Below are 13,246 nucleotides of genomic sequence, written 5' to 3'. Positions count from 1 at the left end.
TGCTCCTGCTTCCCGTGAATTATTATAAGAAGGCAAATAATTAGATACAAGCTGGTACCACAGGACTCTCAAGAAATCATGTGTTAAAGACCCTACTGAGATCAGAATCCATTTAGCCCTAGATTTTGCTTTGTCTACATGTAAATTACAGAATAACATTGAAGAGTATGTTCTTAATATGACTCAACAGTTTAGTCAACAGCCGCAAAAACAAGGGGCTAAACTACACTCAGCATTCAGCTTATGAAAGCAGCAAGCAATGTGGAAAATTATTTTAGACGAAATTTTCCTTCAGAAAGTGTTAAGTCCTGTCTCTTTAAGAAAGTATCAAGTATCCTTTACAATTCATTAACTAAGGGTTCTGGAGAACCAAATTTTTAAGGGCTTCAATATTAACCATCAACATTTATGACCCAAATAAACTATTGTCATCACAAAGCAAAATAAGTCAAGGGTATAACTAATAAACCTTAAGTCTCCCAGTCAAATGTTATTCTCTCAATGTCCACATCACTCAGCCAGTGCTATATTACCTAAAATTATTCTAAGAAAAGGAATGATTTACTGAGAATACCTCAATGATAATTTAGTTTCCTTAGGTTTTCATAATCAACATCATCTAATTAGTAAGCATTCTCTTACATGTAGCCTTAGAATTTTTTTCTATTTCACATAAGTGAATTTCACAAACTTTTTGCAAGATCCAGACCTTTAAAATCTAGTGCAACAATTAAATATAATGTTGTGCAGGAAGTAATTAGAGTTTGTTGAACAAACAATTCACGATAAAAATAACAGAACAGAATACTTTGAAAAGATTAACATACTTGCTTAAAAATTTGCATATCATTTCTGCAACGTTTTCACAGTTCTTCTTAGTGGGACAAAAAACTAAGCAGGAATAATTGGGAATAACTTCTGTCACCAATGCTACCAAATGATCGGGATCCATCTTTTTCAGAGTGTCAGAATACTGCACAAGATGTAGGAACAAGGTAGTTAGCAACTATGAAAACCTGTCATTTTACCAGTGTGCTTTGAAGGTTGGTAAACCATCTGTAATTTTGAACTTCTCACTTAATAAACCTGATCATCTAAAACATGAACTCTATATTAAACATTAAAATTTTAAATCCCACTTTTCTCTTAGGTTATTAGGGTTTCGTTAGGTATATTTAATTTTAAATTAAAGAAGTAAAAGTAGTCAATGTTATTAATAACTCCGCTGCATGCCCCTCTCCACCAATGCAGAACAAAAAAGCCCACAGAGAGGAACACAGATTGATCCTAAAAACAGTCAAAGGCCTGCATAAATAAGATATACCTTTTGCTATTACTAATAGTTTTCAAAACCATAGATTCAATCATACTAGAACATATTTTCAGAAATAAAAAATATATTTATCAAGCAGACACAAGGAACTCAAAGAACATAGAGAAAGTGTAGTTATTTAAAATCTCACTTTCTTTGACTTTTGTTGAAAACTAATAAGATACAGATTTAGAATAATATACCTTTTAGAATTCTAAAACTGTTGTAAAATCCCTTTCTTCCATTTCTAATATCCTTCATAGAACACTAATATAGTGGGCATTACCACTTTCATATACCAACATCGGAACCACATAGTCCATATAAATGTTTCCTGTTTTCCTGTTGCTGCTGAATAAATACACATTTAAGCGCGAGGTCTTCACATTTTCTTGCATCGTGGGGCCCCAAGGAAAAAAGAAGTATCTAACAAGTTTTATTAGGTAGTTAGATCTAAACAACTTGGTAAGTATATATTTCCTCAGAATTTAGTAGCTGTTTGAATAAATAATAAACATTATTGAATGAAATATTTGTATTTTGTTCTTAAATAACCACAACAGTCCCATGGGATACGCATACAATGGGGCGCTGCACAGTTTTCAAATTTTAGAATCAGTTTGGACATAGCTACTCTCATTTCCTGTCCCACATTGACTTTCACATGGAATTTGTTTATAGTAACTGCAAAAAAAAACACCAACTTCACAAAGATATGATGTCATAGAGAGGAATGCAGTATGGCTCATGTTGACATTGGAAACTACCTTGAGTAGTAGTTGTTGAATGGTGTCTGACAGATGTCAAACATCAGCTGTTTCTCTCAAATATCTAAACCATCCCAAGGTACCCCTGTGAAACTTCTGTGGTGCCCCGGAGCACTTGGGCACAAAGTCTGTGAACTTAAGATTCAAGGGTTATCAATATTACCTTAAAATTGAGCAGCCGTGAAAAAGTCATGCCATTCTCAGCTTTGCTGTCAACTTCATATATCGAACTGTTTATTTTCAGATATTCTTTTAATTCAACCTTGTAGTAAAAGGACATTTGCAATTAATACTATATATATTCCCCCTTCCAGAGTTTTAAATTTTGTGATATTGTAAAGACATTTATATAAAAATTTTAGCTTTTCTAAGGTATATAAAATATGCTTCTACTTAAGTTTTTTCTCTATCATTTCTTTGTCTCTTTTTCCCTTATATCAAAATACAGATTAACATCCTTGAAGAGATACTTCTGAATTAAACAGTCACATATCTAAAAGGAAACCAGACACTTCTGTATTTGTCACAAGAAGAATGTACATGAGAAAAGTGTTCACACTCTATCTTTCACTAAGGAATTATTTGTGTTATTCTTCAAGATACAAAATTTTGTTTTATTAGCCATCAGTTTTAATTCTAGTCCATTGCCTTAACCACTCGGCCAACACCATCAGTTTTAATTCTAAACCACCACGCTACTTTTAAGTATTTGTAGAAAAAAAATTTGTAAGTAAAGCTCATTTAAAAAAAAAGAATAGCATTTAATTTGACAAGGTTAGAAAATATCTCTTGAAAATTCTCATATTTGGTACAAATGTGAAAACATCAAATTTCAAATTAAAATTTGACGATTCTCAAAAATTATTTTCTGAAAACTTATTCAAAGAACATGCATATAAGTATTGCAGACAGAGTATTATGTTACAAGATTCTTCCAAGTAACTAAGAATTATATTTATTTACTTTCTTCATGCCTTTGGGAATACTATTATGGGGGGTTAAATTTAAATCTATGTCAAATCTTAACTTATTAAAAAAGTATTAAACTACCAAATCATATATATTTGAAAATACTTCAACATTTAAGATAAATGTTGTAAGTTTCAAGATAAATTTAAGATAATTGCTTAAGTTACATAACTCAAAACAGAAATCACTAAATTTTGACCAAATGAAAAAATTTATCTTGCAGAATAGGAAATAGAAAAATAGAATGGGTCTGGAAAATTTCATTCAATTAATATTCATTGAAGGTCCATGTTCCAAGTGCTACAGATACAGTAGTGACCAAGCCAAGATTCCTGACCCCACACAGTTAACATTCTCTATGCACAAACTCTAATTAGAATTAGCACTAGCATAAAAGCATAGTGGAGTTATGTTACTTCCATAGAATTTTTTAACATAGTATGTTTGCTACTTTTCTTTCTAAGTAAGATGATATGTAACAAATCAGTACAGTGCAAACCTTAGGTACATACTGGTCTAAATTGACTGGTATAATATTCTGCTTGAAGGAACTCTTGTAGATCTTCAACATTATTCAATGTTGCACTCATACCAATAATTTGAGTTGTTTCTAAAACAAAATACAAAGTATTGAGGAAAATATGTTAGTTAATATATCATAATAGTAATTTCAGCAAGCTTTTTGTATTCTGAACTCTTTCTGAGTGATTTGAGAAGGAGAAGGAGGGAGGATGTAAGACAAATAGAAACATATTACCAGAGTGCTAATCTGGCTATCAAAGACTGAAACCTTCAGGTATTATGAAAATTACTAGTTAGAGTTTCATAAAATTTCAAACTTGGAGAGAAGTAGGATCTTCCTTAAAATTTCTGAACAACAATAATGAGTATAAATACGCTTGTTGCTGACTACCTGGACCACTGTATGAAGAATCACAGTATGTTCTGTAGGTAGAGGTATAGGCAGATGTACAGTGCAGGATCCAGGGCTGACTAGTTCTCAGACTCTTGCCACATGAAGAGTCCTTATGGGATCTTGCTACTATCAGGTTGTTAACTTCTTTTCCAATAAAAGGTGGAGTAAAATTCATGAAGCTGCATGACTTCTTGGGCAGTACAAAATGGCTACTTCCCATTGACTTAGTTATTTAATCAAAACCCAAAGGAGCCTTCTTAGCAAATACTTTTTTATTTCTGTGTCTTTTGCCTTGAAATTATCAAGATGTTACCTGAGAGAGGAATATGTGTGGTGTCATCCTACTCCATAAGGGCGGACTTTTAAGCTGAAGAGGTGAGGGTGCACCCAAATGAAGAAAGGCTGTGTGAAGAAACGTGGCATTTATGCAGAAACAATGGGAAACTATTAAAGGATTTCAAAGAGTAAAATGCACTAATTGGATTTGCATTTGGGAAAGATCATTCTAACTGCACTGAAGAAGAGCGATTTGGGAGGGGAGAGGGCAGTGACCAAGACTGCAGGTAAAGAACTTTGTGATTTCTGTGGTGATCTAGGTAAGACAGGATGAGGTATTAAACTGAGTATTTAGCAGTAAGGAGGGACTGGAGGAAGATAATTTAATAATGCATCTATGAAGTAAACCAGACAGCATATGGTTGTTGACAGATGTGCAAGAGTGAAGACTATGACATTCTGGCTTGGCTGGCTGGCAAATGGTGGCAAGGAATTCAGATTCGGACGTGGTGAATCTGAGCTATTCACAGGGTATTCAAGTAGGAGTGTCCAATTGGCAGAAAAAATTACTCAGAAGAGAGGTGTAAGCTGGAAATACAGATTGGGAGCCATCAGCACACAGGACGCACTTAATGTCATGAGTATGGATGAGAAGCAGCAGAAACTGTATGAAGTAAGAAACAAAAGAAGAGTCTAAGATGAGTTTTTGGTAACACAAATGTACATAATAAACATGCTTAGAAAGGTATCACAAAGGAGAAGAAAAACTACAAAGATTCCTTTCATTCAAATATCTATGAAGTGTAAGCACTGGTCATAGAAAGACAAATAAGTATACAGCACAGCAAACACACGTCCATTATGTGCAGGTGCTGTGCTAGATGCTTCAAAGATTACCTCATGCCATCTTCCCAGCAGTCCAGGGAGGAAAGTTCTACTATTCTCATCCATTTTTGATGCATGAAGAAACAGAGGCAAAGTTTCTATAACTTGCCCAAGGTCACATACAGAGTTAAACGTGAGCTAGGATTTGAATCCAGAATCTATCCTCAAACATTATGCTGTGCTCTCTCTCAATGTTAACACATCATCCCTCTTACAGACAGATAGGAGATAAACCAAGAGAGAATGGAGTTTTAGCACCCAAACTAAAAACAGAATGATAATCAAATGCTGAAGAGAAATTAAGATAAAGACAGTCAGTGTACACTGGATTTGACAAGTAGGTGATCACCCTCCCCTCTTTCTCTGCTTTCTATTTTTCCATAGAACTTGTCACCATCTGACATACCATGTTTTCCTGTTTATCTACTTATTATCTATTCACTTTCATTAAAATCCAGGTCTGAGGAAAGCAAGGACTCATTTTAGTCACTGTTATATCCATAGTGCTTAACACAGTGTCTGGCATACAGCAGGTACTCCATAAATATTTCTTGAATAAATGATTAGAAAGTGCTACAATCTACCTAAATACCATTGCTATCAAAATTTTAAAAACAATTCCTAAGTTTCTACTTTTATAATTAATTTTTCCATATAAGCTATTGCAATATGACTTAACTAATATTGCACCAGCATATTAATATATAGCAGAGAAGACATTTAGAACGAATATTTCATGTACATTTAAAGGCTATCTGATGCTGCAAAATAGCTCCTTAAAGTGTCTCCTTACATGTACTGCCCGATGGGTATGGTGACGACGGATGGTGGTGGAGGCAGCTCTCTTGGAGTGCTAATGCTAGGCCCTTCTCAGTGCTTCGCCTGTGTTAGCTCCCACAGTCCTCGCAATAATCCCACCAGGTTGGTACCATAATAATCCTCATTTTACAGATGAAGAAACAGAAAGCTTGAGTTGCATGCCTAAGCACACATAACTAGTAACTATACGATAACGATGTTGATAGGGGATGTCCTCAAATGTTCATTTCATTTATCTTTACAATTCTGCTCATTTATTCATTCTTCCAGTGAAAATTCATAAGCTTATTTTAGAAATAAAGAACTAAGGCAGAAAACTTACATACTATACTCTAAGTTACATAATCTAGTTAGTGATAGAATTAATTCTTTTATACGTCTGTTGATTATAAATCAATTAGTGACCACATTTGAAGAAATACTCACTGCTAGTGTAGAGAATTTTTGCTAGGGTCATTTCCAGTACAGCCCCACGGCTTCCTTCACCAATCATGTGCAGCTATGAGATTTAAAAAAAAAAGGGAGAAAAGTACATCCACTTATAAGGCCTGTATAGAACATCCATATATTTTTTGTTTGAAATGAGTAAGTAATCTCGCTTTGTAACTCTTAAGCATTTTGGATATGGCGACTGGAGTACATATGCATTATTTCACTGGTATTTTAAGTTAGTGAGGTATGGAGGCAGCATCACGACACATCTGGAATTCTAAGTACCATCATAAAATTGAACATACATACAATCGTCCTTTAAGAAACATTTGACACAAAAGCAAATTTGAGATTACTATACATAAAATACCATCTGTATTGTCTCTGTATTGAAATAAATTATTTACTCTCATAGGAGTACTAAGCAGAGCTACATAATAAATGTTGGTATAATAAAAATGCTGATAAATTATAAAAGTAGTAACTAACCTCATCTACCACAACCAGACCCAGACTGTTAATCCTTTCAGTTTCAATCAAGGAGTTCACCAGACTATGTCCTTTTTCAATAGTGGCAATATAAAGTGATTTCTTTTCCCTTCTTTTAATTGGAGGAAATTTTCCTTTGCTTCCAGCATATTCTTCAACAAAGAAACCCAGTTCTACACCAAAACTTGACAAACCTGAAATCTAAAATATTAGTTAAAATGAACTAATGAGGACTAGAATTACTAAATTCTCACAGGAATTTAAAAAAATCAAGAAGTGTTTAATACTAATCAGGAACAAGGTCACAGATACACACACACACACACACACACACACATCTCTAACAAATGTCATGATGTGTTGTTTACAAAATTAATGCAACTTTTAAACTACATAATAAATGTGAAAATAAATTTCAATGGTTTCCTCTGATGTAAAAAAAGTTTGGAATAAGTAATTTGTTTTTATAAAATAGTTCTTTTAAAAAATCAGGCTAAATATGAATAGAACATTTAAAAATAGTTTAATCCACCAGTTCAGAAAAAAATTAAACTTTCTTCAACATGTAATTGGCATTAAAAAGGATTTTTATTGAGTATTCGATACTGCTTTTGCACATACTAAAAATAATTCTTCATTAATAGATGCCTCTTCTCAGTCAATAAAATTATGATTTATGATAGTTTTTATATCTTAATGTAAAAATACTAGCAAATGCCACTTTTAAAAAAAATCACACCTTTTCTTGGACAATTGCCACATATGGTAGGATCAGTAAGACATCTTTCTGCCGGCAAAGCAATTCTTGCAGTATTAAAATCTCAGCCACGAGGGTTTTTCCACCACTTGTTGGCAAGGAATATATTAAATTTTTTCTTTCTTGCACAGAATTCAATGTTAAGCAAGTATGTTGCCATTCTGCAGAATTAGAAAAGAAGCATTATTTCCCCCTATTGTAATCTCAATCTCAAGGAAGTTTCCTAAGAAGTAAAAATCAAAGTCTACCCTGTATAGTAGTCTTCTCATAATGACAAACATAATTATACATCAATACTAAATGTCAAAAATCTTCAATGTGTGATGTGCACAGCTGATGAGTCCAATCCAGGCTTGGTCAGCTGGGTAGGAACTATAGCCCACCCGTGGGGCAGCGACAGATGTTAAGTCTCCAATTCCAGAAGGGCAGGCGGTGGACTGCTGGACAAAAGGTATCATCTGGGACATTAGAGGAGCTAAAGGACAGCACAAGGATCTGTGTGAATTCCAAGGCCTTCCTCTTTTGTTCTGCAAGATTATGGAAGCTTTCCTTCCCCACTCACCCAAACACTATCTTACAGAGAAATAGGGATAGACAAAAAAATCTATGAAGCTTTGCATAAACCAAGGAAGACTACTCAACTTTTTCTCTCATGGGGAGCTGAACTTTGAATGGCCTGAGTACCATTTAAAATTTTAAGACTCTTTAAAACATAGATGAGGATTATTAACTGGCATATCTAGGGTTTATACAACTTAGCAAGGTGGAATTCATGAAAAGGATCACATCAGATCCAAAACATGATATAAAAACTAGTAAAACTACTCTGTAGAGTAATTTGATAATGTGGATCCTCAAAAGTCTTCAAAATGTGCATTAGTATTTTATCACTAGAAAAACAGGCAAAAGGTGTATTTCACAGCAGGAAGAAATGCAAATGGATAATGAATACATGAAAAAATGCCAGCTGTTTCCTAATGGGTCGGCAAAATAAATAACAAGAAACTAACAAGAAAAAAAAGCCAAACACAGGTAAAAACCAGAGCTGATAAGAATGGGAACAAATAGGCATTCTTGTATATGGTTGATGAGAGCAAAAGCTGCTACAATCTTTTTGGAAAGCAATCCACTGGTATGAAAAATAAAACTGCATATTGTCTTTGATCTAGCAGAATTACTTTTAGGACTCTACAACTGTAGAAATAAAAGCAAAAGCACATACAGATTATGCGAAGGTATTCTTCATAGCATTGTTTATATGTAATGAGCCATCAAGGGGTAAAGGTTGCATGAATTCTTATACAATCTTATGATTTAATTTTTTGCAGCTTGAAAATGGGGGGTAGACTGAAATATATATGCTCAGGAGACAGTTAAGTAAAAAAAAAGACATAATAAATGTGTTGGATAGTATGAACCCCATTAGGTACAGATATTAGAAAAGAATATATGCATAGAAAAGGTGGCCTTGAATATATAACATTTGTTTTTAAACAACTTAAATAAAAAATGACTAATAGGATATATTACTAAGTTATTAAAACTAGTTACATCTGATGATAGCCAAGGGCTTTAATTTATTATGCCTTTTTGGTGACTCCCAAATATTTGCAGGTAACTATTTTCTTTAAAAATATTTTTAAAATTCTTAAATACTTATATTTAATATTTAATACCTAAAAATAAAAAATACTCCATACTGGTATTACCCATTAGTTATCAAACTGCAGATGTTTGTGTGAAAATACAACTTGACCATACCCAACTTAGATTTTTAAAGTACAAAAAGACCAAAATAACAAATATTTAGGCACATCATTTATATTCAGATACTAAAAGAAGTTACATTAATTTAGTTCTGAACATTTATACAAAATACATTAAGCATGTAATTCTATGATACAAAGGCAAAAGTAACAGTCTAAGAGTGAAGGTCTCTAGCTCAGTGGTTCTCAAACTTTAGGCACATCAAAATCTCCTAAAGGGCTTGTGAAAGCAGATCGCCAAGTTCTAGGTCTAGGGTGGAGGCTGAGAACACGCATTTCAACAAGTTACCAGGTGACGGTGATGCTGAGGCTGAGGTCCAGGAACTGCAGTTTGAGAACGACTGCTTTCACTCAATGAAAAGTAGCATACATATTTATCTTTTAAATTGGTCATGTCAATAAGCCAGATTTACAAGTAAGAGATTTAAAAAGTTGTCACTTACTGAAATTCTTATTTAGAAGTAGCCAATGTAATTACTGACAGGCATTACTCTAATTTGGCATGTCCTGACACAGAACAAAACTTGCAAAACAATTATTATTGTCATCCCTTTTTAATACATGAGGAACTAGGGCTATGAGTGCAAAACCTGTGTTTGAGTGACAGGGCCAGCATTCACAACTAGGCTGACAATCCCCAGCAGTTGAGAACCTACCCAGCAGGCACTAGTGTTAGTTACATAAGAAAAAGATGACTTAGAGTCCAGTCCTCAGAGTACCCACTCTGGCAGAAGATGAACACTAAACAAAGAACAAGGTACTAGGAGGAAAGCAGAGGGAAGTTAACATCTACTTCAACAGCAATACACACCTTTAACTATTAAACTGTGACCCTCACAATTTAGAATTTATTAGACTCTTGTAGAGTCTTATATTAGACTTTGTTTCCTGCAGTCCTACTTCCAACCTGATTGTCTACCCCCTAAGATGAGAACCCATGTTTTCATGTGGTTCAGAAGATACTAATAGAAAAGTTTCAAAAATATTTATGAAGTGATTGGCTGATAGGTTGATCTTTCAGGATAGCAGCAACTAAAATGACACATATTTGAAATATATGCAAGGACCTGGGATTTTTAAAAAACATTACAAGATACATTGCTATTAATACTATCTCTTTGCACTTTAAACGTCATCTGTCTTTAAAGATATTTAGTTTTAATGAATAAATCAATAATCACTAATACTAACTTCTTTCACTCAAGACATATGAGAGGTTAGAGGAATTTCAGCAACCAAGTTTTGGTAGAGAAGACAGAGTCAGTCAAGGAAACACCAGCTAAGGAAACAAGGGAGTGGATAGACTGTCAAAGAAACAGGAGTGGAATGTCAAGTCAAGAAAGGGTCTGGTAGATTGTGTCAGGTAAACTACTAAGAAGCCAGGGAAGGTAAAAATTAAAAGTACCATAGGGTTTAGACACCCTACTCTTGCACCTTAAGTGAGAGCACAGAATCCAAAGTTGGAGTGGACTGGGAATTACTCAAGGTGAGGAAATGGAGGTAGCAGGATAAAAGGTTTGAGAAGTATGCCATGAACAGCAGGGAAGGAGGCTTGGTAGTAGGATAGAAATGGAAAGCTGAGAGAGGACTGATATTTTGATTTAAGTTGAGAAATATAACCATGGAAACATCTGCTCTCTGTTGATTTGCACTATTATGATGGCAGTTTCTTTTCATTCTAGCAAAAAGCATTACCGTATAATTTTTCAATTCCCTTGAGCTGAACATAAAGGTCTCTCACTTTGCTGGGTAAGGAATAAAAAGGACCAAGGTCATCTGATGATGACTCAATTGTCTTCTTAGCAACATTAATTTCTTCAGATAGGAGAGTTTCTTTGAGTTGTTTAGTCCTAGAAAATATTGGTGTTTGGGCCTTGGCATTTCCAGTCATGGCACTTTTTATTTGATCTTTAAGACTTTTTCTTCTATTCACATCTGAACTAGTTCTGACCTTAGAGGCAGAATCATCCGCTTGCTGAGGTTGTGCTATGCTATTATGGAGCAATTTCTCACTAACAGTCTTGTGAGAGAAGGAGCTCCAATCTTTCTCTTTAGAAGAGAGATCGCCTAAATCATTTGAAGAGTTCTGCAAATTTTCAAAGTATAAAACCTGTGAAGAAGGCACATCAAACAAAAGATCAGCTCCAGGTTCAATACAGACATCATCATGCCCACTTGGGTTCTTTGTGTGCTCATCTGTTTTTAATTCAGTCAAGCTGTCTACAGCAGCAATGCTGAGTTTGTTATGTCTGATGCGCTCTGAACAAAGATCTTCAGTGGCAAGGTCTGTATCATGTTTTCTATGTTCAGCAAGTTGTATATATTTTTGTTCCAGGTCATCAACTTGAGCTAAAAAAGAGTTTTCAGCAAAGCTATCATAGTCACCAAACATGTCCTCTTCACTGTCATTATTCTGGAAAGAAAATAAAAATATTTATGGCCAACTGAAGCTTCACTAAGAATAAAAGTTTCAGTCTTGGGCTGTATCCGATACGTAATTATATGATCGCATTTGGCTAGACATTATCGTCCTCATTTTACAGAAGAAATGGAGACCCTGAGACGTTAAGTGAGTCGCCTAAATTGCATTCCTAGCGAATGGTGACGCTGAAATACTAATCCTTAAGCCAGTACTAAATCCTTAAAATGGTAGCAAGACTGACAGGCATCTATTGGGATGTTTTCTAACTGGACGCTTCTGATAACAGCAGTATCCCTTCTCCTCCCAGACTCCAATCTACAGAGACTGGCCTGTAACAAACATATAATGCTTCTACCACTGGACTCTCCAGTTTCTCTTCATCAGAATCTGTAACTGAGAGGGAGTCTGCACACTGACTGTATTTACTGAATGTAAATTTGGAGATAGCACAATATAGTGAAGTGATTAAAAATAAGTTACGTCAGAAGTGTAGTTTCTTGATTTCTCAGGGCTTGGTTTCTGTTCTAAAAGACAACCTAAATAGCTTAACAAAATACCCAGCACACAATGGGTCTGCAATAAATGGTAGAATTTATTAGTACAGTAGGAACGGCAGTAACTTGAAAGTCTGGTTTTCGTCTCAGTCATGCCACTTTATTTGCTGCGTAAACAATTCTGTCACGGGGTCTACATTTCGTCATCTATGTAAAAATACACATATATACCTCACAAGTGAGGATTAACGGCAATAACAAAGATGAGGTAAGCAAATGAAAGCTAGTCTGTAACTGGTCGATTGCCTGCAGTTGGGAAGGGAGCTGCCCAAATTTTGGTGTTTCAAGTTCTGTGCCTTCTAGCTGGTTTCCCAGCCCTCTTTCAGAGGGCATGCACAGTGGGAGCCCTGGGTTGGTATCACCGCCCCAAGCGGTGGAAATAGGAAGAAGCACCGACGGAATGTGAGCCCTGATCGCGCTGTACCTCGGCCGGTCGCACATCCACGGTTCGCCGCCGCCGGCTGCCAGCCTCCTTCTCCTCCTCCTCCTTCTCCTCCTCCCCTTGGTCCTTCTCATCACTGGGCTTGAGCTCGGCCGCGGTAGGGGCGGCAAAACTGCTCCCTATGCTAGGACGGCTCCTTTTGCGAACAGACACCCGCCGGCGGATGCGGGGACCACCTTCCTCCATGGCAAGGGCTGAGAGCCCTGCCCGGAAGTCGTGCCCTGTGACCCAGCTGCCAAACCCCAGTGATCCGGTGAGTGCGGAACAGCGCGAGTAGGAACCGGAGAAACTGCAGTCACCTCCGCACCTTTAAGGAAGACCACAAGCCAATTGTCAGGGCCATCGGACCGGAAGCGGAGGTACAAGCGTTAGAAGCCCGCCCTCTCCTTGTCCAATCATAAGTGTCCTGTGCTTGCGGGGCGGGAAGGTCGAGAACAAAA

General features: G+C 35.8%; 1 protein-coding gene across 13 annotated transcripts in view; it reads right to left on the bottom strand.

Moving 5' to 3' along the window:
• Positions 1–13,181, bottom strand: part of HELQ (helicase, POLQ like) — a 42,543-nt gene extending 29,362 nt beyond the window's left edge. For 8 of the 13 annotated variants that reach the window (XR_012131686.1, XR_012131687.1, XR_012131690.1 and 5 more), the window contains exons 1-8: positions 12,789–12,992; positions 11,084–11,801; positions 7,605–7,783; positions 6,866–7,066; positions 6,371–6,443; positions 3,561–3,658; positions 2,243–2,341; positions 828–973 (exon numbers count right to left, since the gene is read on the bottom strand). Coding sequence is in view for 8 of the 13 variants with exons in the window: in XM_073237364.1 (XP_073093465.1) it covers positions 828–973; positions 2,243–2,341; positions 3,561–3,658; positions 6,371–6,443; positions 6,866–7,066; positions 7,605–7,783; positions 11,084–11,801; positions 12,789–12,992 (1,718 nt within the window). In the remaining 5 variants the exon portion in view is untranslated. Of the gene's footprint in view, positions 1–827; positions 974–2,242; positions 2,342–3,547; positions 3,659–6,370; positions 6,444–6,865; positions 7,067–7,604; positions 7,784–11,083; positions 11,802–12,788 lie in introns of those variants that run through there. The other 5 variants (XM_073237362.1, XM_073237363.1, XM_073237366.1 and 2 more) reach the window with 5 other exon arrangements.
• Between the last annotated feature and the right edge of the window lie 65 nt (positions 13,182–13,246).

This window comes from Manis javanica, chromosome 5 (genome assembly GCF_040802235.1).
Source record: "Manis javanica isolate MJ-LG chromosome 5, MJ_LKY, whole genome shotgun sequence".
Classification (NCBI taxonomy): Eukaryota; Metazoa; Chordata; class Mammalia; order Pholidota; family Manidae; genus Manis; species Manis javanica.
Note: the sequence above shows the minus strand (reverse complement) of the source record. Positions and strands in the feature narration are given on the sequence as shown.